This window comes from Mustela putorius, unplaced genomic scaffold, assembly GCF_011764305.1.
Source record: "Mustela putorius furo isolate JIRA1106 unplaced genomic scaffold, ASM1176430v1.1 tig00003834_pilon_pilon_pilon, whole genome shotgun sequence".
NCBI classification, from domain to species: Eukaryota; Metazoa; Chordata; class Mammalia; order Carnivora; family Mustelidae; genus Mustela; species Mustela putorius.
In genome coordinates this window covers 136,103,960-136,130,347 of record NW_025421987.1, presented here as the reverse complement: position 1 = coordinate 136,130,347, position 26,388 = coordinate 136,103,960, and the positions used below count along the sequence as shown (strand labels likewise).

At 45.4% G+C, this 26,388-nt stretch overlaps 1 protein-coding gene across 5 annotated transcripts; it reads right to left on the bottom strand.

Annotated features, from left to right (window-relative positions):
• Positions 1-2,184: 2,184 nt before the first annotated feature.
• On the bottom strand, positions 2,185-21,402 carry SLC22A13 (solute carrier family 22 member 13). Of its 5 annotated transcripts, XM_045089134.1 has the most exons (14): positions 21,050-21,402; positions 18,211-18,322; positions 14,854-14,932; positions 12,986-13,099; positions 10,832-11,092; positions 6,037-6,140; positions 5,687-5,841; positions 5,309-5,477; positions 4,991-5,111; positions 4,810-4,904; positions 4,382-4,596; positions 4,077-4,185; positions 3,325-3,540; positions 2,185-3,121 (listed from the first exon to the last, which is right to left on the bottom strand). In XM_045089134.1, exons 5-14 carry the CDS (start codon positions 11,084-11,086, stop codon positions 3,028-3,030), a joined length of 1,533 nt encoding a protein of 510 aa, XP_044945069.1. In that variant the 5' UTR covers positions 11,087-11,092; positions 12,986-13,099; positions 14,854-14,932; positions 18,211-18,322; positions 21,050-21,402; the 3' UTR covers positions 2,185-3,027. The 5 variants fall into 5 exon arrangements, with proteins under 5 accessions (XP_044945069.1, XP_044945071.1, XP_044945068.1 ...); XM_045089136.1 differs by lacking the exon at positions 21,050-21,402 and having other exon boundaries at positions 18,211-18,377; XM_045089133.1 differs by lacking the exons at positions 12,986-13,099; positions 14,854-14,932; positions 18,211-18,322; positions 21,050-21,402 and having other exon boundaries at positions 10,832-11,845.
• Positions 21,403-26,388: the final 4,986 nt, after the last annotated feature.

Below are 26,388 nucleotides of genomic sequence, written 5' to 3'. Positions count from 1 at the left end.
TCCTGCTGTAAGCCCGTATCTCTATTACTAAAGACTCTAGTAGCTATACTCACTTCGTGGGGGTTTGAGGACCTCTAGCCATTTTAATCACTTTTTGGCTGATGTCAGGTGCTGACTGACTTATAAAATGGTTAGTATAGTTGTTTCCACAGTGAGATTGGGTCCTGATTTGTATATTTATGGATGCCTTCCATCATATGACCCTGAAACAGAGCTGGATTTTCATCGGGTCCTTGAGTAACTTCCAGAAGTTTATCAAAGTTTACTCGTTTAGAGAATCCTTTCTTCATTCTTTCTATTAAACAGGTGACCATATGGTCTGCTCCTTCACTTTGCTTTCTTCTTGGTAATTCCAGTGAGATTCAGGATTGGGAACTTCAGTGCCTCCTACTGGATAATGATCTCTATCTCTGGCTACTAGTTTATTGGCAAATTCTCGAGCCCCTGCCCAGATATGGTTCTTTTCCTCAGGGTTGTAACAGTGAGTTAATATGATGGCTATATCCTGCCAGGTCAAATTAAACATAATAGACAATTGTTGGGAGCCCTCAATACATTGAGAAGGGTTTTCAGAATATCGTTCTAATTGTTGTTTTTTCTGTGTCAGGTCTGCCATGGAGAATGGGACATGGACTCTAATTGTATCCATTTCTCCATTAGCAACCTCCCTAAAAAGATGCAATCCAGATTTTAGTTGAAGTCCTGGAAGATAGGGTAAGTCCAGGTGGGCTGGGAGCAGATGGGTCTTGAGGTTTATAAGGAGGAAGGGTGGTAACAGAGCTGGTGTTTTCTTTGTTTGGATTGGTCAGTGACTCTTCCAACAACCCAAGTTTATTAGGAGGAATGGGCCTCCTTAGACAATCATCATCGACTATGTCCCAAGGGAGGCTAATGAAAGTGATTGGTGGTTAGACACATTCTGTAAGAGGCTCTTAGGTCCAGATCCTGATTCGGGACCATGAAGGCATGGGCATGGGGTACCTCAGTCCATTTGCTCTGTTTTCTGCAGAAGAGATCTAACTGATAGATAGATGTCCCATTAATGGGCCATTTTCCCTCATCTCCTAGAGTGTACTAAGTCACTCAAAGTTAGAGAATGTCAATTTTCTCTTTCTTGTAATCCAAATTGACTCCAGTAGATTAAAAGGTATCTCAGAAGAGAATCCTTGGGGACTAAAGATGATACCATATTCCTAGAAAAGTAGAGAAGGTCCATTATAAAAAATTCCCCCCTATCTCCCAGGTGGTGTCCCACACACGAAATGTCAGAGGTTCCTGGTGTCAAAGTGACCAGCAGTGTCCCCCTAAGTAGTTGCTAGGAAAAGTGCCTTGCCTTGTAGGAGGGATGCTGGTGTCCCCTTGCTTCCCCATTGCATCCTACGCTATAAATGGTTGCTGGAATGGACTGAAATGCCATGACATGAAGAACCCACCATTTTTAGCTCATGGAAAACACTTAAAAATGTTTTATAAGGGGGAAATTACTCAATTTTGTAATTTAAGTAGTTAGTAGGGGACACTGGCACAAAACAATGAAGCCAGAAATCCACCATGATCTAAGCACCATTCCAACAGGTTTGGTCCTTACAGCTGGCTTCTCTAGGAAATGGTGCCAAGTTGAGTTTTAATCCAATCAGGTACTGGTTTTGGCCAGCTCTGAGCAAATGTCTCACCACCAAAAGCAGCCAGACCAGAGATGTGAAAGGGACCACATTAGACCAGTGAGGAGGAAACCTCACATAGGAGTCTTACAGTTGGCAGCCATCCTAGTGACTGAGGTGGCTGTCCCATGCCCAAGAAAGACAACCTTGTATAAGGACAGAAATGAAGAAAGGGAAACAAGTTTCTGGGTCTTATAATTCTCACCAGGGTGCAAACTTCAAGCCAAAAGGCAATCTTTCTCCTCCCCATAGAATAGCCATGGGCTAGAGTGCTATAGTTTGAGCAATGGACATGAAAGTATTCCAACAAGACTATACTCCTGAAAAGATCCTGAAATGAAAGGGAGGGAAGAGTAAGTATTCACCAAGTTTGCACCGAGGCTCAAATTCCAGATGCAAAGATTTGAGCCCCACACTGGACACCAAAATGATATAATTTGGAGTTTGAATCTGAGAGTGAATGGTCAAGAAAGAATTCTTGAGACTTTTTCAGTGCAAAATAAAATAAAAATTAAAATTAAAATAAATAAAAAGGAGATTTTATTAAAGCATGGCAACAGGACCCCTCGAGCAGGAAGGGCTGTAATCTAAGTGTGAGGAATGATTGATTCTATAGGTCTTTTTTTTTTTTTTTTAAATCCTATATGGGGGGACAGAGGTGATGTTAGGACTTCCAGGAAATTGAGCTTATGCATTTCTGAAGGTCTGACTATTCTTAACATTGTGCTTTTCTTGTAAAATCTGTGATCTTCACCAAGTGACCATTTACTTTTTCCTTCCTTTGTCTTTGGGCAGTCCCGAGTGTCCAAGAAATGTCCCATGTACCCTACTCTTATCTTGGGGGGAGGGAGATGCATTTGTTTTTTGCCCTCTACTTGCCTTTTATTATCTCATCAGCCCCACCCAAGCAAGCAGGACCTGGCCCAGCCATGAGAAGAAACTACAACCTTCTTCTCTTCTATAGCCTTTTCTCCCACCAGCCTGGATGGAGGCCACAGCTTCACAATTTCCTCCTACATCCTTGGAAAGGCTATAAGCATCTGCTCTGTTCTGAGCTTAACCCCAGACTGAGGGGACCAGAGGAGCCATACTCCCACAAGACTATCAGAGAACAAGTGAAATCCAAGATACACCTGAGGTCCTACCACGAACAGGGTTTAGGAGTGTGCTGGGGTGAGAAAGTTGATGAGAAGCACCAAGAAGAGGTCCATGTGCTTCAGGACCAGGCAGCCAGCAGCCAGCATGGGGACCAGGCCAGGGTGTTCTGCCTCCATCTGTGAGTTGGGACTTGTGGGCAGGTGCCACCCTTTTCCAGGGGGTGTTCGGGCAGCTCCCTGCTGCTGCTGCTCCAGCTCCAGAGACACAATTAGAGGTATGTACTGCTCACAAAAGTTGCCCCTGGATTGGATGTTCTTCCCAAGGCCTTTGTCTCCTTTTCTGAAGGTGCTGACTCTGGAGGCCTGGAGGGAACAGGGGGCCATCACTGACTGGCCAAGAATTAGTCACATGGCAGTATCCCTCACCACCTCTCCCCAGAGGATGAGGATCTGGCCCAAAGTCAGTCAGATGTCTGTGGCTCCTGAGGGGCCCCATATTGGCCTCTAGGCAACAGTGGACACATGGTGAGGTAGACGTCTGGGCTTCAGAGAAACAAGCAGCTCACCGTGGCTGGGGGCCCTGCTCCAGGTCCTTGATGGTGTCCTTCAGGGGCTGGTCACGTGTCTCTGGCAGCAGGGCACAGAGAAAGCCTGCCCCGATGGGGAGGCTGCCATAGATGAGCATAGGGAGGGCTGCCTGGTACTCGCCCAGCATGATCACAAGAGGGGTGAGGATACCCCCAATCCTCGAGAAGATGCCCAACAGCCCCATGCCCGTCTGCCTGGGGGAAGGCCAATACAAGCTGAGCAGACCCAGTCCCAACTCCAGGCCACAGCTCTACCCCAGCTCCACCTTGAGAGAGCCCAGACCCTCATTATGGCCCCACAGACTCCTTAGGCTCACCCAGCCCAGCCAGCCTCTGCTCTCTGCTTCCGTATACTAACTGCTGGTAGTCCAGCCAGATACCACGCTTCTCCCACCTCTAGGCCTATCCATTTGCTGCCCTCCTGCTCACCACCAAATATCAGACCAAAGACTGGACCTCCTGCCTGACCCCCCAACCCCCACCTGAGTGTTCCTGTTTCTCAGCCATTCATTCTTAGACTTCCTCCATATCCCCGTCTTGACGAGGCCAGGGCATAGCCTACTTCTGTATCTGTCTTCCACTGCCTAGGATAACACAGGGACTAGATTGACAGTGGCCCTGGGCCTCACCAGCACTGCTGCCCCTGAGCCAGCCTCATAAGCTCTCTGTGGACCAGTGGTGAGGGCAGAGAGGGATGGCCAAAGTCAGGGCATCGGGGCAGGAGCCCTTACCGGATGACGGTGGGGAAGAGCTCGGCAGAGTACACGTAGGAGATGGTAAAGCCGGAGGCCGTGGCAAACTTGCCCACCACAGCCAGCACAGTGACCACCACTGGCAGATCTAATGAGGGATGCTGGTCAGCCGCGTGCAGGGAGATGGCCCCATGCCCTGGGCCCCACCCCTACCCTGCCCTCCCAAACTCCCTTCTGCACCTGGCCCCCAGGGGAGCCTTCACTCTTAGAAGGGAAGTGACAGGCTTCTGGAAGCGGGGGTTGGGGGGTGAGGGGCCAGGGCGTGGGAGAGCCAGCCCTGGTACCTGCTGGGACAAAGACGATGGCGATGCACATGAGGCCGCCCAGAACCAGAGTCAGCATCTGGCTCCACTTGCGGCCCAACCGCTGCATCATGAAGATGCTGCAGTAGCGAGCGGGCACCTCAACGGTTCCGAAGACTAGCTGCGTCAGGTAGATGTCCAGGCCAAAGTCACCGACCTGGAGGCTCAGGCCGAAGTACCCCAGGCTGTCCACAAACCTACAAAGTGTCCAGGCATCCCTGTGACTGCTGGGTGACGAGACATCGTCACTCTCAGGGGGAGCCTGCTGAAGAGGGAATCACAGCGGGAGAAACCCATAACACCACACAGCCCGTCCCTGACAGTCACCATCCCCCAGCCACGTATGCAGCCCTTTGCAGCCGCAGCAGATGCATGGCCTCAGGGAGGGGCCTGGGCCCTACTGTACTCACCAGACACAGAAGAGGATCAGGGTCACCTTCCGGAGCTGCGGGTGTCTGAACAGATCCAGGGCATTCCCTGAGGGGCCTATCTTCTCTGGGACGAGCTGGTAGGAAGATGCACAGTGAGGGGCCAGGTAGAAAGGTCTGTGCGGGCCAGGCTCAAGAGCTGGGCTCAGTCTGTACCAAGTACCTGACTCAGGAGCTCTGGGGAGAGTTTCCGCTTGTTGACTGAGGCTGCCTTCTGGATCACTTGTTTAGCCTCCTCTACCCTTCCTCGGGTCAGAAGCCACCGTGCTGACTCTGGCAGAGCCCTGCAGGTCGGGAATGGCTGTGACCTCGGAGCCCCCCGCTGCCCCAGGGGCTGTCCCAGCTGCTCCAGTGCACACCGAAGCCCACACCCCTTGCTGTCGGAGTGTTCTGTGAGGCGAATGTCAGTATTACACTCCAACCACACTTCCGCAAGACTAGTCCCAGGGGGGTGGCTTGCTTCTGGGAAGTACCTCCTCACCAGAAGTAGAAGAAGAGCAGCAAGACAGGTGCAGTGCCCGCTATCTGGAAAAGCCTCCAGTTTCGGATGCCATAGGCGAGTCCTGCCAGCGCCATCTGCCCCACGGAGAAGGCGCACTGGGCCAGGACCACAGCCTGCGTCCTCCTCGAGGGCCCCACCCACTCTGTAACTGTGCAAACAGAGAGGTTGAGGCCAGGCCAGCCCCTGGCACTGTCCCTCCCTGGCGCTCCCCGGTTGCTGCTCTGTCCACATGGACCTCAGACCCCTTTGCGTGTGGCCACCTGTGGCCTGGGCTCCCGACAAGGCTCCCATAGGCAGTCTGCGCCCGTGGACTGCTCAGACCCCAAGGCCCCACCTCACAGCTCAGGGTCCACTCACGCAGGGACACATTGCTGAAGGTGTACCCAGCGACAGCAGTAGCCACGGCAAAACGCAGGACCATGTAGAGCTCAAAGCTGGGCATGAAGGCTGTGGTCAGGCCGATGATGGCAAAGAGTAGCAGCTGCACTAGGATAGTGGCCTTGCGGCCGATCCTGGAGTAACAAAGAGGTAGGTCTGTGAGGGAATCTCTCGGAGGGGAAGAAAGGGAGACCCAGCCCTGCCCTGGGCTCTCTATCCAGGGAAGGACACACTGTCCTGCCCTGGACACCAGGGAAGGGCGTGGAGGGAAACCGTGCCAGGAACACAGGAGAATGCTAGGTCAGGGGGGAGCTGGTCACGGTTCTTACCAGTCACAGAGGGGCCCAAAGATGAGAGCCCCAACGAGGAGCCCCGCCATGTACACCGACTGAGAGGTCTCCTTCAGGTACTTCTGATCACAAACCAGGTTGAACTGAGGCAGACACAGGTGGATGTGAACAAGGAGCAGCTGACAGCAAGTCCTTTGTCATCTAGCCCACCCACTTACAAACCTCTTGGGGCAGATGCCCATGGTTCCCAAACTGTGTGCAGTCACTTCAGGACACCAGAATAAATTTAAGGGGTACAGAACAATATTTAACATTTTAAAGGGAAATATAGGAATATTTAACATCTGTCTGATATTACAAGAACTGCCAATTAAGAACAGTTCTGTTGCAACAGGAGATCATGCTACACTCCTTTCAGTAACATCATATCGATGTGACACTGTATTTTTGGCAGTTGTTTTGGGAAAAAAAAAAGCAAGCATCATGTGGAGAGAAAATGTTCAAGGACGGAGACACTATGCAGCTCCCAGTAGGTACATAGATCCTATTAATAGGTGACTATTTGTTTAAAAATGAAAAATATTTTCTTTCAGTGTGCATGTATTATTTTTTATTTTTTAAAGACTGTATTGTAATTTTTTGCAAGGAAGAGGGGGGAAGGCAAGGGGAGGGGGAACATGAGAGCACAAGCGGAGGTGGGGAGCGGGAGAGGGAGAAGCAGGCTCCCTGCCTAGCAAGGAACCAGAGGACAAGGGGCTTGACCCCAGGAACCTGAGATCATGCCCTTAGCCAAAATTAGATGCTTAATGAACCACCCAGGAGCCCTGAATGCACATTATTTCTTAAAACAGCTACTAAGTTCTTAGAATTTAATTATTAAGTTGTTTGGACCTAACTAGTTAACACATAAAACCGTTAGGTTTTTCTTTTGGCTTGGAGATGCCATGGAGAATTACTGACACACTAAGGATACAAAATTTGGAACCTCTGACACTGGACTCATTGCTGCTTCCTGACCAACCGGGCCTCTTTCCCACAGCCAGGACACCCCTGTGACTTACTTGGGCCCCTTCAAATTTTCTCATCTGGCTGCGAAATCTCCATGAAACTCTAATCATTCACAGGCAGCGAGAATCCCACGGAGCCCTCACGCACCACTTGCAGGAGATTAGGACGGAGGAATATGGGGAGGAAACCCTCATGTGTGTGCGGATTCACTCGCGTGCACACACGGAGACTCTGCCAACTCAGAGAGAACCCGACAGATGATCTGAGAAACTGAGTGGAGAAAGCATGGCTGCGTAACTCCGCACGCTTCTGCTGCAGGTGCGCATCGGGAGGCACGTGTGACTGACCCCCACCCCCACTGGTCTCTGGGCCCCTCAGGGACTTCTGGGCTCCTGGCATGGGAATGTCTGCAGGTTAGACACATGAGCTCTCCTCCGCAGCCCGTGGAGACAGCTTCTCCATGACTCGTGTCTTTGGAGGGCTCCCTCTGTGTTGGGTAGTCTCCTAAATGCTTCCCATGTGTTACCTAATTCTCACGACAGTCCTTGATTTGTTGGCACACTGCCCTGATGGAGGAGAGGTTACGCTCATCATCCTCCGTCCACTGCTGGATGGCAATGGAGTTCAGATACCCCTTTTGCCCCAGACATGGACGGAAACAGCATGAAAGCTAAAAGAATTTTTACCGAATGAATCAGTAAATGAACAAATACCTACAGCTAGCCAACTAGCCAATCGTCATCAGTCAAAATAACTTTTGGCAAGAAATTAATCAACCCAGGAGACACCATTGTGCTCCTATTCTCTTCTCAAAAACAACTGTTAATTTTCAATATATGTGGAATGATTCACTGATTGCACCTGGGAGGAAATGAGGCGGGACAGGGGATTGGAACTCACTCCCCCGCGCTCCAGCTTGTCTGGTTTTTATTTAGCAAGCACAGGTTGCCTTTGTGGTTAGACACTCTTTAAAATAAGATGCCTCTGGAGTCTGAACTGAGCAACTTACAGGATTTATAACTTATAGCAAACAATAGGATTGTTGGGGAATGCGTAACATGATTATTACCACAGGGGCTGTCACCCAGGAAGCCTTCAGTAAATGTTAGCTCAGCAGAGGGTGCCCTGGCCACCGTGCTCAGGAAAGTCACAGCTGGGGACAGACATTTCAGACTGAAGGCATGGGTGCCAATCTAAAGGAGTTTCCCAGGGCCAGTGCCCCTACTCAGTGGCCACCGTTCACTACCTCCGTATAGTGTATAGACTTGCTATTTCATTAAACCCTCATTCTAACCACATAAAGGCTTATCATTCCGACTGTGCAGCCACAGAGACCAAGGCTTGGAGAGGGGCCAAGAAGTGGCGGATCGTGTTCAGAGGGATCAGAGACAAGAGGGCTCCCCCCTTGGGACGCCAGCCTTTAACCTCCCCAGCCCTAACACCCACAGTGAATGGTTCTCCCTGGGGCCTGTCACAGAGGCACACAGACACCAGCCCCCGTTCTTGGTACACACCTGTCACATCTCCCGCCCCTGTTCCAAAAGCTTTAGTGGCTCCCTTTGGTCTCTAGGAGAAGGCCCAAATTCCTCAGCTCTGTATTGAAGACAGTTTAAGGGCCAGCTCTTGCCCACTTTCCCACCTCTTTGCACGTCAGCATTCCTCAAACATACCAAGCATTTTCACGCCTCCAGTCCCGGGTATGGCCATTCTCTCGGCTTCTCCTTCCCTACCATTCCTGTCCCTTCTCCCGTCCCAGGACAGGTCACACTGTGGTTAGTCACTCCAAACGTGTTTCCCTCCGTGTTTAGAGACTCATGTCAACAGGACTGGGAGTCCTGCTATCTTTTACCACGGATGGACACCTAGGAAATGTTGGGAGGTAGACTGAGAAGGAGAAATATACTCTGTATAAAAGAGCACACAGCCTATGAGGCAACTTGCTCTTTTCTTCTCAAATTAGACCTGTCTGAAATTCAATTTGATTATGCAGCTGCTGTAATAAGGAAAGTTGAGATGTCAGCTCAGAGAGAGCCCCCTGAGTTGGTGTGGCAGAGCCCCTCCCCCAAGATGTGCAACAGAGGTAGAAGAGCTCACAGCCATGAAGCTCTCGAAGAGAAGCTGGAGTTATCATTTGGTGCAGGGCGCAAAGGACCAAAGGTGGACATTCTCCTGAGACTCGAAGTCCTTGGGAGGGCCAGAGCAGGAGAAACATGATAGGGAAGGACAAGAGGTCCAAAGCCCAACCCCAGTGCTAGCACAGGCTAGGTTGATGATTAAAGAAAAGGGGGGTAGCCTCAAATCCTCAGAGAAGGAGAGCAAGGTGCCTCCCTCCTCTGACTGGTCCCCGTACAGTAAATATTCAGGGAGCTTTGACTGAATAAAATCATGCCAACACTCCAGCACAGAGAGTATGAACAGGGCTAGAGTTGGCTCCAAGCAGTCTGCTTGCTTGCCTGGGCTTTTAGGATGGTTTTTGGACAGGTAGGGAGAGTTTGAGCACGTGTGGAAGTAGGCACCCGTGGCATCTGAGGACCTGGGGAGGCTGACCCTATCATGATGGTGATGCTGGGGACATGGAGAGGGCAATGAGGACCAGCTGGGCTCTGCTGGGAGAGCTCCTAGGCTGCCTATACCCCTGTGGGGCAGAATGAAGTGGAAGGTCAGGAGGAAGACAGGGAGGACCTATCCTCAGCCTGCAAGGGTTCAGGGGGGCAGGTTTATGGTCACACTTTAAAAACTGAATGCCTGGGGGGCACCTGTCTGGCTCACTTGGTAGAGCGCGCAACTCTTGATCTCAGGGTTGTGAGCTCGAGCCCCATATTGGGTGCAGAGATTACTTTTAAAAAATCTTTTAAAAAATGTGAATTCCTTTGGTTAAAACAAAATTCTCTGAAAGCCTCTAAAAAGTAAAATACTTTTTTACTCACAGGGGGAGCAGTGAATGTTTAATCTCTGGACTCAAGTCCCCTCTCCACAAAGGCTCAGTATCTGCCACCATCAAGGTAAGTTGTCCAGACCTTCCCAACAACGCCCATACCTCAGGATTCTGGACTGTCTGTGCTCTTTCCTGTGCCTGGAGGGACTTGAGGGGGAGCCCCACCTCCACAATCAGCTCATTGGGTTGCCCTGACCAAGTCATCTCTCTTCTCTGTGCTTCAGTCCCTGCTTCTTGGGAAGCAGCAAAGTAGGCATGGATGCTTCCAGAGAGCCCTTCTTGCTCAGATGGCTGAAATGGGAACCTGTTGACCTGTCTGGATCCTTCCTAAGAAAATAAGGTCAGCAGAGCAAGTGTTGTCACCTGCAGGACGAGTCCTAGAGTCATGGGTATCCTCAAGAGGGCAGGCAGGCATAGCTCTGGAGAGAGCAGCTGGAAGGCAGGGGCCCCACAGCAGGCAAGCAGGAAGCTAGGTAAACAGCAGAGCTCAGGGACTGACTGAATGACCAAGGCCAATGGACAGATAGATGGGAACCCTGGAGGGAGAGAAAGAAACAAAGACAGGAAAGCAGGAGGGAAGGAAGGAAGGCAAGCTGGGTACATAGGCAAAGGGACAAACAAAAAGATAGGGAGAGATGCATGGACAGATGGGCAGACAGACCAGACAGAGAGCATGGACAGAGAGATTAAGGGGCCAATAGTTGGAGGACAAAGAGAAAAGCAGGATGAGTGGCAAAAAGAAAAAAGAAAAAGCACCCCAATGGTCCATCGTTCAGGTGTGAGTGCTGAAGGGCACACAGAGAAGCAGCAGCACCAGCTGCTGAGGGCAGAGGGCCGGACAGAGCTGCTGACCAACCCCAAACAGGCAGACGCGCAGAAGGGCAGCCCTACCTCATTCTTTAGGGACAGAGGCCTGTCCTCAGGATATACCCAGCCTGCATCGCAAGGCTGTGTCTCATTGAAGCGGTGGCTGAGGATCTCCTCCAGGGTGGCACCGTCAGGGGGCGGCCGGAACATAAGGCAGGGCTCGGGCTTGCCTGCAGCATCCAGAGGCACGCTCAGTGTCAGCTGCTCAGTGGTACTCAGGTTCAAAGTGTGGTTCTTCACCCAGGCCACTGAGCAGTGGTGGGCCTCATCCTGGAACATGAAGACCTGGCCGAACATGTAAAAAGCAGACAGGAAGTTGGGGATACTCAGCAGTATCATCAGCTGTATCTGGAAGCGTCCAAAGTCACCTATTTCAGCCAGGACCTGGGCAAACTGAGTCATGTCTACCGGTCAGCCTGGGGCCACCAAACAGCTCTGCAGCCTGACTTTGGGGCACTTGTTCCTCTAAGCAGTGATGACTGTTAATATTTAATCCAGCCTTGCCTGGCGTGACCTGTCACACTTCAACTCCCTGGCTGTGGCCTGGGAAGGATAGAGTTTGATGAAAAACTCACTCACTCTGGCTTGCAGAATCTGAGGATCATTTATGGACAGGATGATGAACACAAGCCTCACAAGAGGACCTTCTTGGGCCCAGCACAGGAATGAGCTCTAGCCAGTACACAAGCAGCTCCCTCCAATTGCAACACCCTCAACAAGTCATTCCTGGCTCAAATCCCTCTCATTATGATAGACCCCAAATACTGAGAGTAGCTCCAGCACTCAGAGGACATAGAAGTCCCTTCTAGGGACCAGCACACAATAGACATTGGGGGTAAGTCAGGAGAGTAGTAAGGACCCAGTTTGCATACTAAGGTCAGCAGCCCAATCTGGTCTCTTGACGCTGCTGATCTTCTCTTTCTCCTAGGGGTCTCTGACATGTGGTAGGGCAGCAAGGAGGCCAAGAGACAGGTGTGCCTGGGTGGCTCAGTTGGTTAAGTGTCTGCCTTCGTCTCAGATCATGATCCCAGGGTCCTGGGATCGAGTCCCACATCAGGCTCCCTGATGATCAGGAAACCTGCTTCTCCCTCTACCCTTGCTACTCCCCCCCCCTGCTTGTGCTCTCTGTCAAATAAATAAAATCTTTAAAGGAAAAAAAAAAAAAAGGCCAAGAGACCCACCAAGGGCACAAATGCCTTCCCTTCTCAGTACAGAAGATAATCCAAGAGCACGCAGGAATTACCAAAGAGCCAAGAGGTACATTCTGAGCTCTACTCTAATTGAGGAAGAAACAGTCAACACATGACCAAGATAAGGCACAAGTGGGCGGCTGGCCACAGGAAAGCTTTATTCACAACAGATAATCTCAGTGATAACAGAGGTACACAGGCCAAAGTCTCCCTTGATCACAACCTCAGCTGTGGAAGCCCTTGCTGGAGTCAAGGTAGGGATGGGGCGCAATGTGGCTGGTAGGTCAGGATTCTTATAGGAATGGAGAATAGCCAGGACTTCTGACAGGAGGCATCTCCCAAAAAGTAAAAAGCCCCCACTTTTTACCCTGGAAGAGGTCTGCTGGAGGTAGACTTGGCTTGGAAAGCTTCTAGTTCAGACATGGGAGATGGGGAATGATAGGACTGAAGATGGCATCAGGAAAAAATACACGTGTAGCTGCACATGTGCACACACACACATTCACTTATTTGCCTGTGTGTGCATGGGAAAGCCTTCCCATGTTTGAATTCTGAACCAATTTAAGAGAGCCTGAGGAGCACAGGCAAAGGGAATGCAGGGAAGCAAGCCTATACGGGGTGGTTCTGGACACAGCATGCCTGTATCTGGCTCGCTGGCCAGCACAGCCTCTGACTTCTTATTAGTCAGCCAGCATGCATGCATGGCAGGTCAAGGTAGGGCAGAGGCAAGGGCCCATGACCCTGCATAAGGACAGCACCTCCCTCTCTGCCCCCTCCCAAATTCCCCACCAGTCTCACCAATGTCTCCAGCTCTATCTTCTCTTCATTACCTAGCTTTCTTGCATGTGCTTGTCCTTACCATCATCTCAATAGAATTGCCAAGAAAACAGATGCTGCCAGTTGCCACTGCCTAATATGGTGCCCCCCCCCATGGGAGAAAACTGGGATGGAGACAGGAGCCTGTCCCTAGCCCACAGCATCTTCTTACTCCAGTCAGGGAGAGGATTTTTGCTTCTTTGGCTCCAAGTAACCAAGGGAACTTGAGCTAGAAGACAGGAAACCCGGGCACAGCTACCGATCCACTGTGATCCAGAGTCTGTTCCTTGTTTAAAAAAAAAAAAAAATTAACTGAGTAGATTGAAAGATCTAATTGGCTTTACTCAATGATTCATGAATTGGGCAGCATCCCATCTAGCAAGCAGAAAGGAGCCCCCAAGAGCTGTACAGAACAGAAGACTTTCATAGGCACAAAAGGGCAGAAAAAAGAAAATTTCCTGCAAAGAGTAGATGTTTCCGGCAAAGCCACCTTCTTTTGGGGGAAGGTAGGAGTCTATCAGATCACCTCACTAGTGCTAACCAGGTAATTCCAGACTGACTTGGTTAAAGGTCACATTTCTGAGAAAGACAAAAATTGCAATGAGGTCAGGTGTGAAGTCTTGGTTTGCTGGCATGGGGCTTAGCACAAGTGACTCTATTTTGGGCCTATGATGTCTTTTTAAACAATTTTTCCTTTAGATCAGACTCTAAGCTTAACTAAGAGATGGGATCAAAATGTAAGGCATTAGTGCCACTCTCAGCTACCACACTGTAGTTCTCACAGCTTTAACTTACCCTCTTTGTGTCATAGGTCATGATGTTTTTTTTTTGCTGAATCTCTGTGGTGTTCACAGATCATGACTTCAGGTTCACAATTTTTTAGTTGGTCTTTCTCTTTGGTCCTTTTTGATAGTCCGGTCTTAGGAGAGATCATTTGCTTGGTAGTTAGTGGCTGCAAGCATGCATTTAAAGCTTTTGAGAGACTACAGCATGCCAAGGATACTACAATGATTAGTGTAAGCGGGATAATTCCCAACGTTTGTGTGCACTTCAGAGCTTGTCCCCGAGACCCAAACCAGTCAAAAACAAAATATAAGCTCCTTTTAGAGGAATCTCATATTGAACTCCTCAAAGCTTCTGAGGCCAGAAAGCCAAGCCAAGGGTTCATTATTAGATTTTTACCTGCAATAACTATGGCAGGTTTGGGTGAATTCTTCCTTTCTCAAGGTCCCCCAAATATTTTTAGATTCCTGGGCCTGTCAGGAGATGATCTTCCTTACTCACCAGGTAAGACTGCCAGCAACCCTGTAGGCAGAGTATTAGGCTGATTTTTCCAAGGGGCTTCACTGGCTTTATAAAGTCAACTTTATTCCCTTACAGCTGTCCAGTCCTATCTGAATTTATACACATGACATTCCAGAGCCTTGGTAATATTGCCAGTGTTCAGATTGTGTCTAGTTACAAGGAGATCAGATTCTTATTGAACTTATGCAAATAAATAATTATATCACCATGTAAAGAATACTCAAAAATCTCTGATTTCTGGAGGTATCAGGATCAAGAAAAAGTAAATGTTTCATCTTTGTTTACAAAGGTGTTATTTACCAAGTAAGTCTTAGATAGCTTAAGAGGAAAGGTTTCCTTAAATCTAGAAAAACAAAACATTAAGGAACCAGCAATGTTTCAAACAAAAAGTCATAAAAAATTATAATCATCCTCCTACATTCATTCAGATCCATGTAATTAATATTGTTTTGCTTGAATCCAGTTTTTCCATTAGTTTTGGAAATCCTTACCCAGTTTTGTTTTATGATATTAAAGTTATCAGAAACCTGTACTTTTCAAAGTCCTTTCCCTATATCTCCTTGAAGATAAAGCACCTTTTTTCTTCTTTTTCTTTTTTTCTGAGAGGGAGAACATGCACTGTGCATGAGAGGTACAGGAAGGCAGAGGCAGAGGGCGAAAGAGAATCTTAAGTAGGCCTCACACTCAGTGACCCTGAGTTCATGACCTGAGCCAAAGCCAAGTGTCAACACTTACCTGAGCCAACCAGGTGTCCCAAAGATGAAGGACTTTTGCAGAATCGCTTTGGCCAAAAGCATCTGAGTGAAACAACTGTCTGTAAATGATAAAAGAGTTATAATGCCAACAGTTAAAGATCAGATGAGAGCTTATCATAATGGATCAACAAGAAAATTTGGCTATTTCTCTACACAACATTTTAAGATAGAAACTGAAATTATGACTGATAACATTACACCAGGACATTTCAGTTTTCCAGGAATTTCACAGTTTCTGGAACACTTACAGATAACTATACAAATACAACATAAAGAGGGCATGGTATATCACTTCTTATTTGACAGTGCTTCCCCTGTAATTTAATAGCAAATAAACCTAACTGGTTTAACAATTCCCTTTTTATAAACACAACAAATCTTCCTTCCTTCCTCCCTCCCTTTCTCTTTCCTTCCTTTTTTTCTTCTCATTTCTTTTCTCTTCCATTCTTTCTCCCCTCCCCTTCCCCCTTTTTCCCTTCTCCCCTCTCCCCTTCCCCCTTCCCTTTTCCCCTCCCCTTCCCTCCCCCTCCCTCCCCTTCTCTTCCATTCTCTTTTTTCTTTCAGTCTTTTAAAAATACTTCATTTAACATTTGATTTTTGGAAAGTTTGTCAAAAAATATCAAATGGTTTTAAAAACAGTCAAATAGGATCATAGTTCAGGGCATAAGAATATTTGGTTATCTATTTGACCACAGTGATAATTTGAAACTTTACTGGCAAATACAGAATGTTAAATATTGTAATGGAGAAGACTCAGTTTTCTTAAGTAATCAAAGATCTGATATGAAACAAAAGAAATTGTATTGACAAGACAAAAATCTTTGTTTTCTAGAAAGATTACTTAAAAGGTTAAAAAAACTTTTCATAATCTCTTAAAGAGAAGACCAAGAGTATCAGAAAACATTCTTTTAGCACAGATGACACCAATTCTAACTTTATACCAGTATAATTTTTTTAATAAAGATTTTATTTATTTATTTATCAGAGAGAGGGGGAGAGCACAGTAGGCAGAGAGGCAGGCAGAGGCAGAGAGAGAAGCAGGCGCCCCACTGAGCAAGGAGCCCATGGTGGGACTCCATCCCAGGACCCTGGGATCATGACCTGAGCTGAAGGCAGAGGCTTTAACCCACTGAGCCACCCAGGCATCCCTATACCAGTACATTTTTTTATGTTAAAATTCATTAATCCCTTTTAAAAGTTTGATTAGATCCATTCCAATCTTAGCCAGTTGGATCACACATGAAATTATTTTTCCAAGATTCCTTTTCTACAAGCCTCCTAACACCTTTTTATTCTTTCATTTTTTTTTCTTTTCATATTTTGTCTTGTGTTTATTCTCTTTCCCAATCGTGGGGGTGGGAGGAAGAAGCTTAAATATAAAAACAAAATGATTTTCTTTTCCCTCAACAAAAATTAATTTCCACTCCTCATAATTTCTCTTAGCAAAAATATACATGCTACTTTGCTTGCATGCAGAGCTGGTACAGCTGGCTCCCAGGCAGCAGGCTTGAGCACTGGACACTTGAGTTAGGTAGAAGGGCTCACAGTGACTCCTGACCCGCTGGCTGGCTGAATGCAAATAAGCCCACCAGGTGACTTGCCTCAAAATAGCCATGAGCTCTAGCTGACACCAGTGGTCTACTTACACTTGGGCACAGGTAGCAAAAAAGAGGAAAAGTCCATACCTTCCCATACCTCCTCACCTTCCTTCTTATTATGCCACCACTACTGCCTCCAGACCATTGCTCCTTTGAGTCCTGCCCATTGCTTCCTGTGGTGTATTCCATAAACTTCTATCTCCTTTGTTCTGCCTTGGGTGAATTCTTTCACTGCCTGCCCCCCCAACCCCGGCCCTGGACTCCACAGGATCTGGCTGCCCCACAGTGATGTTTCCATCATCATCATCATCATCACCATCATCATCATCATCACCATCATCATCATCAAGATTTTATATATTTATTTGACAGAGAGAGTGTGTGTATGCACACAAGCAGAGGGAGCAGCAGAGGGAGAGGGAGAAGCAGATTCCCCACTGAGCAAGGAGCCTGATGTGGGGCTCGATCCCAGGCCCTGGGATCATGACCTGAGCCAAAGGCAGACGCTTAACCAACCAAGTCACCCACGTACCCAAGACATGCCTGTTTTAATTAAACCCAACAATCTTTTTTTTTTTTTTAAGATTTTATTTATTTGTCAGAGAGAGCGAGCGAGAGCGAGCACAGGCAGACAGAGTGGAAGGCAGAGTCAGAGAGAGAAGCAGGCTCCCTGCGGAGCAAGGAGCCCGATGTGGGACTCGATCCCAGGGCGCTGAGATCATGATCTGAGCCGAAGGCAGCTGCTTAACCAACTGAGCCATCCAGGCGTCCCTAAACCCAACAATCTTAAACTAGCTTTTATTTACTAAAGATTAATCCTAGATCACAGAATTTGGAAAATATTTGGGTTAAGTTTTTATATTTCTAAGAGTTTTTGAAGTCTTTATTTCATATAAGTGATTTTCCTCACGCTGATTAAATAGAGCTTTTTTTGCAAATTGTGGCAATGACATCCAGAAGTAAGAAAATACCATACATCCACAGAAACACATAGACAGATACAAAAGCCTTAAAATGTTCATTAAAAAAATTTAGCCATGGGGCATCTGGGTGTCTCAGTGGGTTGAAGCCTCTGCTTTCAGCTCAGGTCATGATTCCACGGTCCTGGGATCCAGCCCCGCATAGGGCTCTCTGCTCAGCAGGGAGCCTGCTTCCTCCTCTCTCTCTGCCTACTTGTGATCTCTGTCTGTCAAATAAATAAATAAATAAATCTTAAAAAAAAATTTAACCATGACTATGTTAGCTGGAATTAAAATAAAAACTTGAAAAATTTTTTTAAATTACGGGATGGGTATAATAATGCAAAACTCACTAGCTTTTAAAAGAAGAGTTAGAGGGCGCCTGGGTGGCTCAGTGGGTTAAGCCGCTGCCTTCGGCTCAGGTCATGATCTCAGAGTCCTGGGATCGAGTCCCACATCGGGCTCTCTGCTCAGCAGGGGGCCTGCTTCCCTTCCTCTCTCCTACTGTGATCTCTCTCTGTCAAATAAATAAATAAAATCTTTAAAAAAAAAAAAAAAAAAAAAAAGAAGAGTTAGAGGGGCGCCTGGGTGGCTCAGTGGGTTAAGCCGCTGCCTTCGGCTCAGGTCATGATCTCAGCGTCCTGGGATGCTCCACAGGGAGCCTGCTTCCCTTTCTCTCTCTCTCTGCCTGCCTCTCTGTCTACTTGTGATCTCTGTCTGTCAAATAAATAAATAAAATCTTTAAAAAAAAAAAAAAAAAAGAAGAGTTAGAATAATTACCTGCTCAGGTTGTCAAAGCTCTTTCTGTTGATGTTTGTGGAGAAGACACTTGAGATTTGTATTTGTCCTTATGGAGGCTGAGAAAATTAAGGCCATCCCACCTCAAGTTTAGCTGATGTGGGAAACAGAGGCAGAAGAAAATCATTATAATTCCTTACCTACTGACAAGCCCTTGAAACAGAGTGGCTCTCCCCTGGGGACTTAATTGCCCTCACCTTGAGGTTTTGCTAAGAACAATCCTAGCCTGACTGACCCCCTACCCCAACAGGTCCGACCAGAATCCTGCAAGTCTACTTTAACAATTCCTTTAGGAAACTTTATCTCTAAACCTCCCAGATAGTGTGGAGAATCATTCCCAAGTATATGGCCCACTGATACACATCTAAAGGGTCTCACGAGAAGATTTTTATTATTGGTAATAAATCACCTCTCTCCCAACAATAGCTAGCCCCTCAAGGTCTTGGAGACCTTGTTTCCGAAAGTCCTTAGAGAATTACAACATCCCTAATCCCCTTTGTCCTCACCTACCGCCGAGTCCACCCCTACTCTGCCTTTAAAAACTCTGACTATAATCTGGCTCAGGGTCCAAGTCCCTACTCTGCTGTGTCGGGTATACTTGGGCCCAGGCTTAAGCTTGTCAAATAAACCCTCGTGTGATTGCATCTGTGCTTGGCTCCTTGGTGGTCTCTCGGACGCAAAAACTCAGGCATAACAGTCCTGGACAAAGAATCTCAAAAAGCTGTGGACTGTATTGAACAGGAGAACTTCTACAACAATTCGCATTTTTAAAGCCCCTTCCCTTTTCGAGTTTTTTCTCCGGTTCAGAATTACCTCCCTGAAGTTTGCATTTCAAGAAGATGACCCAGATGAGAAGATAAGAGATAAGAAGATAAGAGAGGACTTGGTAGAAATTTTACATCTCAAAGATGGAAAGAATGCAAATTCCTCCAAGGACTTTGGCTCTGCAAGGCCAGAATTTTACCAGACCTACAAACATTTGGGGATGAAATAGGTGAGGTTAATTGTCAAAAAGAACAAGTGGACCTTGAATTGTTTCTAGAGCAACTCTTCTGTTCTTGCAAATATTAAGTACACTTAAGTGTTAAGTACACTTGCTTCTAATTCCTCAAAGAATTGGGTTGCATTCGGAATTGTATGGAAACTGACACACCCATATACCTGTGTTGGAATGTTCTTTCCCTCTGGGTACATTTAGCTTAGGAGAGCAGGCTTTTAAAAATTCCTATATATATATATAAAAAAAATCCTATCAAGCCCTGAATATTAGCTTCCAATTTGGTTGGTCTTCTAATTGCAGAGCTATTAAATCCTTTCAAATATCTCATCAGGTTTCAACCAAATTAAACAGTAAATATTTATGGCAGTTATTAGGCAAGCAGAGGGACCCAAGAGAGGTACACAAAGAGGGTACAAAAGATATTATCTTCACAGGCTCCAGAGACACTGCCAAAGATCAAAAACCAAAGGCCTGATTTAGAAAGGGACAACATGAAATTTTATTTTTATCTCTCTACCAGGTCCTATACACAGAGACAGGAGGGAGCTGACTGCTAAGAACTCTTCCTTTTAGCCAGCTTCTGCCAGTCAGTATTTCCCAGGATCCCATCTGCAGGCTCTGAATAGGTTTAGAGCATAGTTTCAATATCTGCCAGATTTGGCAAGTTTTTTTCTCTCTTTCTTTTTCTTTTTTTTTTCCTTTTTTAGTATCTGGTGGGCATCTGCTTTGTGCCAGCTCTGGGAAAGGTGCTGGGAACTTCAGAAAGATATATATGTACACACACACACATTTTATATATATTTATACTTATATAAATATGTATTTATTTATGTATTATTATTTTAATTAAAGCTAAGCCTTTGGGTCTCTCAGAACCAAACTAATCTTGGGGATTGTGTGATATTTTAGCATATCATACTTAGCACATTACATTTTCTTAAGGTTGAAAGATGACTTACTGTTAATGTAACCCATTCTGTGACCAATCCATCCTAATACAGGAGTCTCTGGGTTAGGTATAAGTGCCTAACAGCATTTGAATGTTAAACACATTCTCACCAATTTTTATAGCTTTTCGGCTTCTGAGATTCTCATTAGCAATAACCTTTATCTGCAAAAAACAAGACAAACAAATGTGTGGCCTTGCAACGCCAGCAGTAACTAAGCGATATTACTGTGGCATGGCCAAGAGGAGGCCCTGTGTCCACTACCACCAAAGTGGAGCTGGGGACTGGAGAAAGCATTGAACTAGTAGTACCTGAGGAATGGACACTATGGACTAATTCCATACAACTGGGGAATGGCATCCTAAACCACCAGCAGTTCCCAATGTGTTATCCGGGGACAGAACCAAGGACTGGGGTTTCTATACAAATGGAGAGTTGTGGTCTAAACTACCAGCAGCTCCAAATGTGAGAATGACTAGAAAAACAATTTGACTAGGAGCTGAATGCAAAGAGCAGAGCTCAGACTGTTGTGCCTGGGTTTTCTCGTCCGAGAGACCACCAAGGAGCCAAGCACCTATGCAATCACACGAGGGTTTATTCAACAAGCTTAAGCTTAGGCCCAAGTATACCCAACACAGCAGAGTAAGGACTTGGACCCTGAGCTTGGTTAAGGCAGGGGTATTTATGGGTTCCTGTTACTAAAGCAGGGTGGGGGTTTCTGGAACCAAAACAGGGTGGGGGTTACTAAAACAGGGTGGGGGAAAGTTCAGCCCTTGGGCACAGGGGTCTGAGATGGCTGTACTTATGCTAAAGCTAATCCTGAGGTGGGATGGCCTTGATTTTTCTCGGCCTCCACAAGACCTGAGGAACCTACCCACAACCTTTGGAAATGGTGAGAAAGACAGAGAACTCAAAGGGTTTGCGAATCCATGTGTTTCTTGTTGTTTCTGAAGCTGTCCGCTCTTGTCCCACACCATTTCCACCAAATCTGTTAAGAAAATAAAAATTCAACCGAGTAAATTTGAAGATTTAATTGGCTTCAGTAAACAGTTCATGAATGGGACAGCAACCCATCTAGCAACCACATTCCTCATTTTACTGCTCTTTGCCCACAATGTTTTTGTTTTTGTTGTTTTTTTGTTTGTTTTTACAAATTGAAAGTCTGTGGCAACCCTGCAAAGAGCATGTCTATTGTGACCACTTTTTCCAACAGCATTTATTCATGTCTCTGTGTCTATATATATATATTTTTAAGATTTTTATTTATTTATTTGACAGACAGAGATCACAAGTAGGCAGAGGCAGGCAGAGAGAGAAAGGGGGAAGCAGGCTCCCTGCTGAGCAGCGAGCCTGATGTGGGGCTCAATCCCAGGACCCTGAGATCATGATCTGAGTCAAAGGCAGAGGCTTAACCCACTGAGCCACCCAGGCGCCCCTCTGTGTCTATATTTTTAAATTAAGGTTATATAGGTACTATTTATTTATTAGACTTTTTTTAAAAAGACGTAATGCTATTGCACAGTTAATAGACTACACCATAGTGTAATCACAACTTTTAAGGGCACTGGGAAACCAACAAACCCATTTAACTTGCTTTATTGTGATACTCACTTGATTGCAGTGGTCTGAAATCAAACGTGCACATCTCCAAAGTATGCCTTTAGAAAGGAGCTCTGAGGATCTGAGCAAAATGGAAAGTTCTCATAGACAGAAAGAAAAAGAAAATTTCCAGCAACAAATGGATTGTTCCTGGCAAGATGACCTTCCTTTGGAAGGTTGGGGTCTACCAGGCAGATTACCTCACAAGTTAAAGGCCACACTCCTGGGAGAGGCTGAAACTTCAACTATGTATTGCCTTGGTTTGCTGATGTAGGTCTCAGCACAAGTGACTCCGTTTTGGGCCTGTTCTTTATTTGTTAATATCCTACTACCCCCTCTAGGCCTCAATTTCTCCATCTATGTAAAAGGAAAGCTTGAACTAGATGGCCTCTAAGGATTTTTCCATTTCTTGATATGTGATACTAAAATAGACAATGAGACTCTTGACAGATGAATGAGACATAACCAAAGACCTTCCACAGTAAGGGTTATGATTCCTGAATTTTGGTATTGAGGTTCTGCATGCCACTGGCTTCACTTCTACATCCCTTGAATCTCAAGCGTCTGGTTAACTCATTTCTCTTTGTAACCCTGTCCCTAATCCTAACCAGCATGTCAAAGCTCTACACGAATCTTCAAGGCCCACAATCAGCTCTCTCCTTGGAGGAAGTCCTCCCAGGATTGCTGCCACCCCAGCAAATTTTCTTTACCTCGGGGTCTCACTAGCATGGGTGTATGAGCCCAATATTCGCATGCACTGCTGGCCTCTGACTTCCCAATGCAGTCTGGTCACCCCTACCACGTTATGGAAGACTACAGGATAAGACTGGGTTGCCTCTGGCCCTTCGGGGGGAACCTACAGGATATATCCCTCTTCTTCCTATCCTTATACCTTTGATCATTCAAGTGCACAACTAAGACCAAAGAGGGTATAACAAGAGTTTTTGAGCCACCAGAGCAATTTAACATGCTCTCCTTATAGGCAGTGTTCAGGATAATCAATGGCAATCATCTGTCCATGCAGCAGAAGGTGGTGTGGGGGGTGTTGGTAATGGGAGGTGGTCCTTGAAAATGCCCTATAGAAACGCGCTAGATGGTATCTCAAATCTCTTTCAGATTTGAGAATTAATGATGCTAGTAAATAAAAACTGGAGGTAGGACTTCCAGTTTCTGGTCTTTTTCTAACAAGCTGAACAAACTGAAAAATCAACAGCTCTTCTAGATCTATCAGGGAAGTAAGGTCACAGGGTAAACTGCTGTCTCTAAAACTGGAGAGACAGATAAACACAGAGAATTATAACTTACTCGAAAAGAAATACACAAACAGAAACTTCTGCAGTAACCAGTGTCAGAGTAGGAAAACCTGAACTATAATTGACAAATTGCTGGAGGCTCAGTGTGGTAAGTCTGAGAATTAAAAACCCCAAAGGGGACTGGGCACCTGAGTGGCTCAGTCACTAAAGTGTGGGACTTCAGCTCAGGTCATGATCTCACGGTCCTGGGATGGAGCAGGGAGCCTGCTTCCCCCTTTTTCTCTGCCTGCCCCTCCGCCTACTTGTGATCTCTCTCTGCGTCAAATAAATAAAATCTTAAAACACACACACACACACACACACACACACACACAACTGAGACCTAATCACAGGACTATAGATTGCTTCTTCTTTCTGTGCAACTTATCACCATATCATTAAAAGCCTGGGGCGCCTGGGTGACCCAGTGGGTTAAACCTCTACCTTTGGCTCAGGTCACAAGCCCATGGTCCTGGGATCAATCCCTCAATGGGCTCTCTGCTCAGCAGGGAGCCTGCTTCCTCCTCTCTCTCTGCCTGTTTCTCTGCCTACTTGTGATCTCTGTCTGTCAAATAAATAAAATCTTAAGAAAAAAAAAAAGGTCTATGTGCTGGAATTCCTTTTACTCAGTACATCATGTTTGGCTTTCAAAAAAAAAGTTACAAGTCACTAGGAAGCAAAAGCACAGTTTGAAGAGACTGAGCTGTCATCAGAACCAGACTCAGATATGGCAAGAATATTGGAATGAGCAGATTGGAAATTTTGAAAAATACATAAACATGCTAACGACTGACAGAAAAAGCAGACAACATGCAATAACAGACATGTACTATAAGGAGAATAACGAAAATTCTAACAAAAAAATATGAGCAATCAGATGAATAACTCCTCTGAAAAGCTCATTAGTAGACTGGACACAGGTGATGAAGGAATCCTTGAGCTTGAGAATGTCAGTAGGAACTTCCAAAACTCAAAAACAAAAGGGAAAAAAGATGGAGAGAGGGGATAGACAGAATATACAGCAACTGTGGAACAAGTACAAAGGTTATAACATGAGCATACTGGGGAAAACCAGGAAGGAGAAGAAAGAAAAGTAATATTTGAAACAATAATGACAGAATTTCTTTAAATTAGTGTCACACATCAAACCACAGATCCAGAAAGATCAGAAAACACCAAACAGGTTAAATGCCAAAACTACACCTAGGCACATCACATTCAAACTGCAGAAAATCATAGTTAAAGAAAATATCTTGGAAGATGAAAGAGGGGAGGGAACTCTCCCCACCTTACCTACACAGGAGCAAATATAAGAATTACATCCACTTCTCAGAAACCGTGCAAGCAAGAAGAAAGTAGAATCAAATATTTAAAGTGTTGAGAAAAGACCACTAACCTAACATTCTGTCTTGTGAAATTATCCCTCAAAAGTGAAGAATAAAAAAATGGAGGAAATTTGCTGCCAATAGACTTGCTTTACAAGAAATGTTAAAAGAAGATTTTCATAGAGAAGAAAAATGATGAGTCAGAAATTTAGAACTACATAAAGAAGAGCATCAAAGAAAGAATAAGTGAAGGTTAAACAAAAGCTTTTAGTTTTCCTTTTCTCAGCTGATCTAACAGATAACAATTTGCTCAATAATAAGAACAAGAATGATTAGATTACCAATGAGAGTACATATATATGAGTATGTATATACACATAAATACATTCATTGCCCTTGGATCACTTACCTATATATGATATGAATGACAACAATGATATAAATGATACAAAGAAGAGAAGGAAGTAGGATTATTTTGTTATTATATTGTACTAATGCTACCTGGGAGGTGTATTATGTTCTTTGAAAATGCATTTGGATTAACTTTAAATATATATCAAAAACCATAGGGCACCCACTTAAAAAAAAGTATAATTGATATACTTCTAAGAAGGGAGAGAAAATAAACCATATAAAATTCTCAGTTAAAGGGGTGCCTGGGTGGCTCAGTCAGTTTGGTGTCTGACTCTTGCTTTTAGTCTCAGGTCATGATCTGAGGGTCCTGGAAATGGTCTCCAGTCCACTCAGTGGGGAGTCTGCTTGAGGATTCTCTCACACACCCTCTGCTCATGCATGCTCTTTAAGATAAATAAATAAATCTTAAAAGAGTATTAAAAAATAAAATTCTCAGTTAAAACCACACACACACACAAAAACAGATAAAGGGAGGATTAAAATAGGAACAAAGAACAAGGGCAAGAATAGAAAACAAATATAGTTATATAGTAAATATAGTTAATTCAACTATATTAATGAACACTTTAAATGTTATTAATGGTCTACTTCATCAAGTAAAAGATGGAGATTGTCAGAGAAACAAAAAACAAGAACCAACTCTATGCTGTCTAAAAGAAAACCACTTTAAATATAAAGACACATATAGATTAAAAGTAAATGAATGGAAAAAAGATATATCATGCAAATAGTAATCCCCCCAAAAAGTAAGAATAGCTACATCAATTTCAGAAAGCAGACTTCAGAGCAAGGATTTTTATTAGGGATAAGAAAAGTATTACAGGGCGCCTGGGTGGCTCAGTGGTTAAGCCGCTGCCTTCGGCTCTGGTCATGATCTTGGGGTCCTGGGATCGAGCCCCGCGTCGGGCTCTCTGCTCAGCAGGGAGCCTGCTTCCTCCTCTCTCTCTGCCTGCCTCTCTGCCTGCTTGTGATCTCTCTCTGTCAAATAAATAAATAAAATCTTAAAAAAAAAAAAAGAAAAGTATTACATAATGATAAAGGGGTCAATACTCCAAAAGGACAATTTTTAAAAAATTTAAGTGTAATTAACATACAGGGTTATATTAGTTTCAGGTGTACAGTATACTGATTCATTAACTCTGTACATTACTCAGTGCCCACCAAGGTAAATCTACTCTTAATATTCTTCATTATTTTATCCCCCTTCTTCCCAACCACCTACCCTCTGGCAGCCACCAATCTGTTCTCTGTATTTGAGAGTGGTCTTTTATTTGTTACTCATTTGTTTTTTGTCTTAAATTCTACATTAGTGAAATCATACTCCTGATTTATTTCACTCAGCATTATATCCTATAGGTCCATCTATGTTGCTGTAAATGGCAAGATCTCATGCTTTTTTTGACTGAGTAACAGATCATTGCATAAAATACCACATTTTCTTTATCCTTTCATCTATATGGACACTTGAGTTGCTTCCATATCTTGGCTAGTAAATAATGCTGTAATAAACACAGAGGTACGCATATATTTTCAAATTAGTGTTTCCATTTTCTTTGGACAAATAACCAGTTAGTAGAGTTACT

What these genes read in the sequence shown, in the direction of transcription:
- SLC22A13 (XM_045089133.1), bottom strand. Translation starts at nt 11,209, where the DNA reads ATGACTCAGTTTGCCCAGGTCCTGGCTGAAATAGGTGACTTTGGACGC. An exon ending in CTGATCCTCTTCTGTGTCTG is followed by an intron (nt 4,597 to 4,809) that starts GTGAGTACAGTA and finishes GACACTTTGTAG; the next exon opens with GTTTGTGGACAGCCTGGGGT. An exon ending in CTCTTCCCCACCGTCATCCG is followed by an intron (nt 3,541 to 4,076) that starts GTAAGGGCTCCT and finishes GCCTTCCCCCAG; the next exon opens with GCAGACGGGCATGGGGCTGT.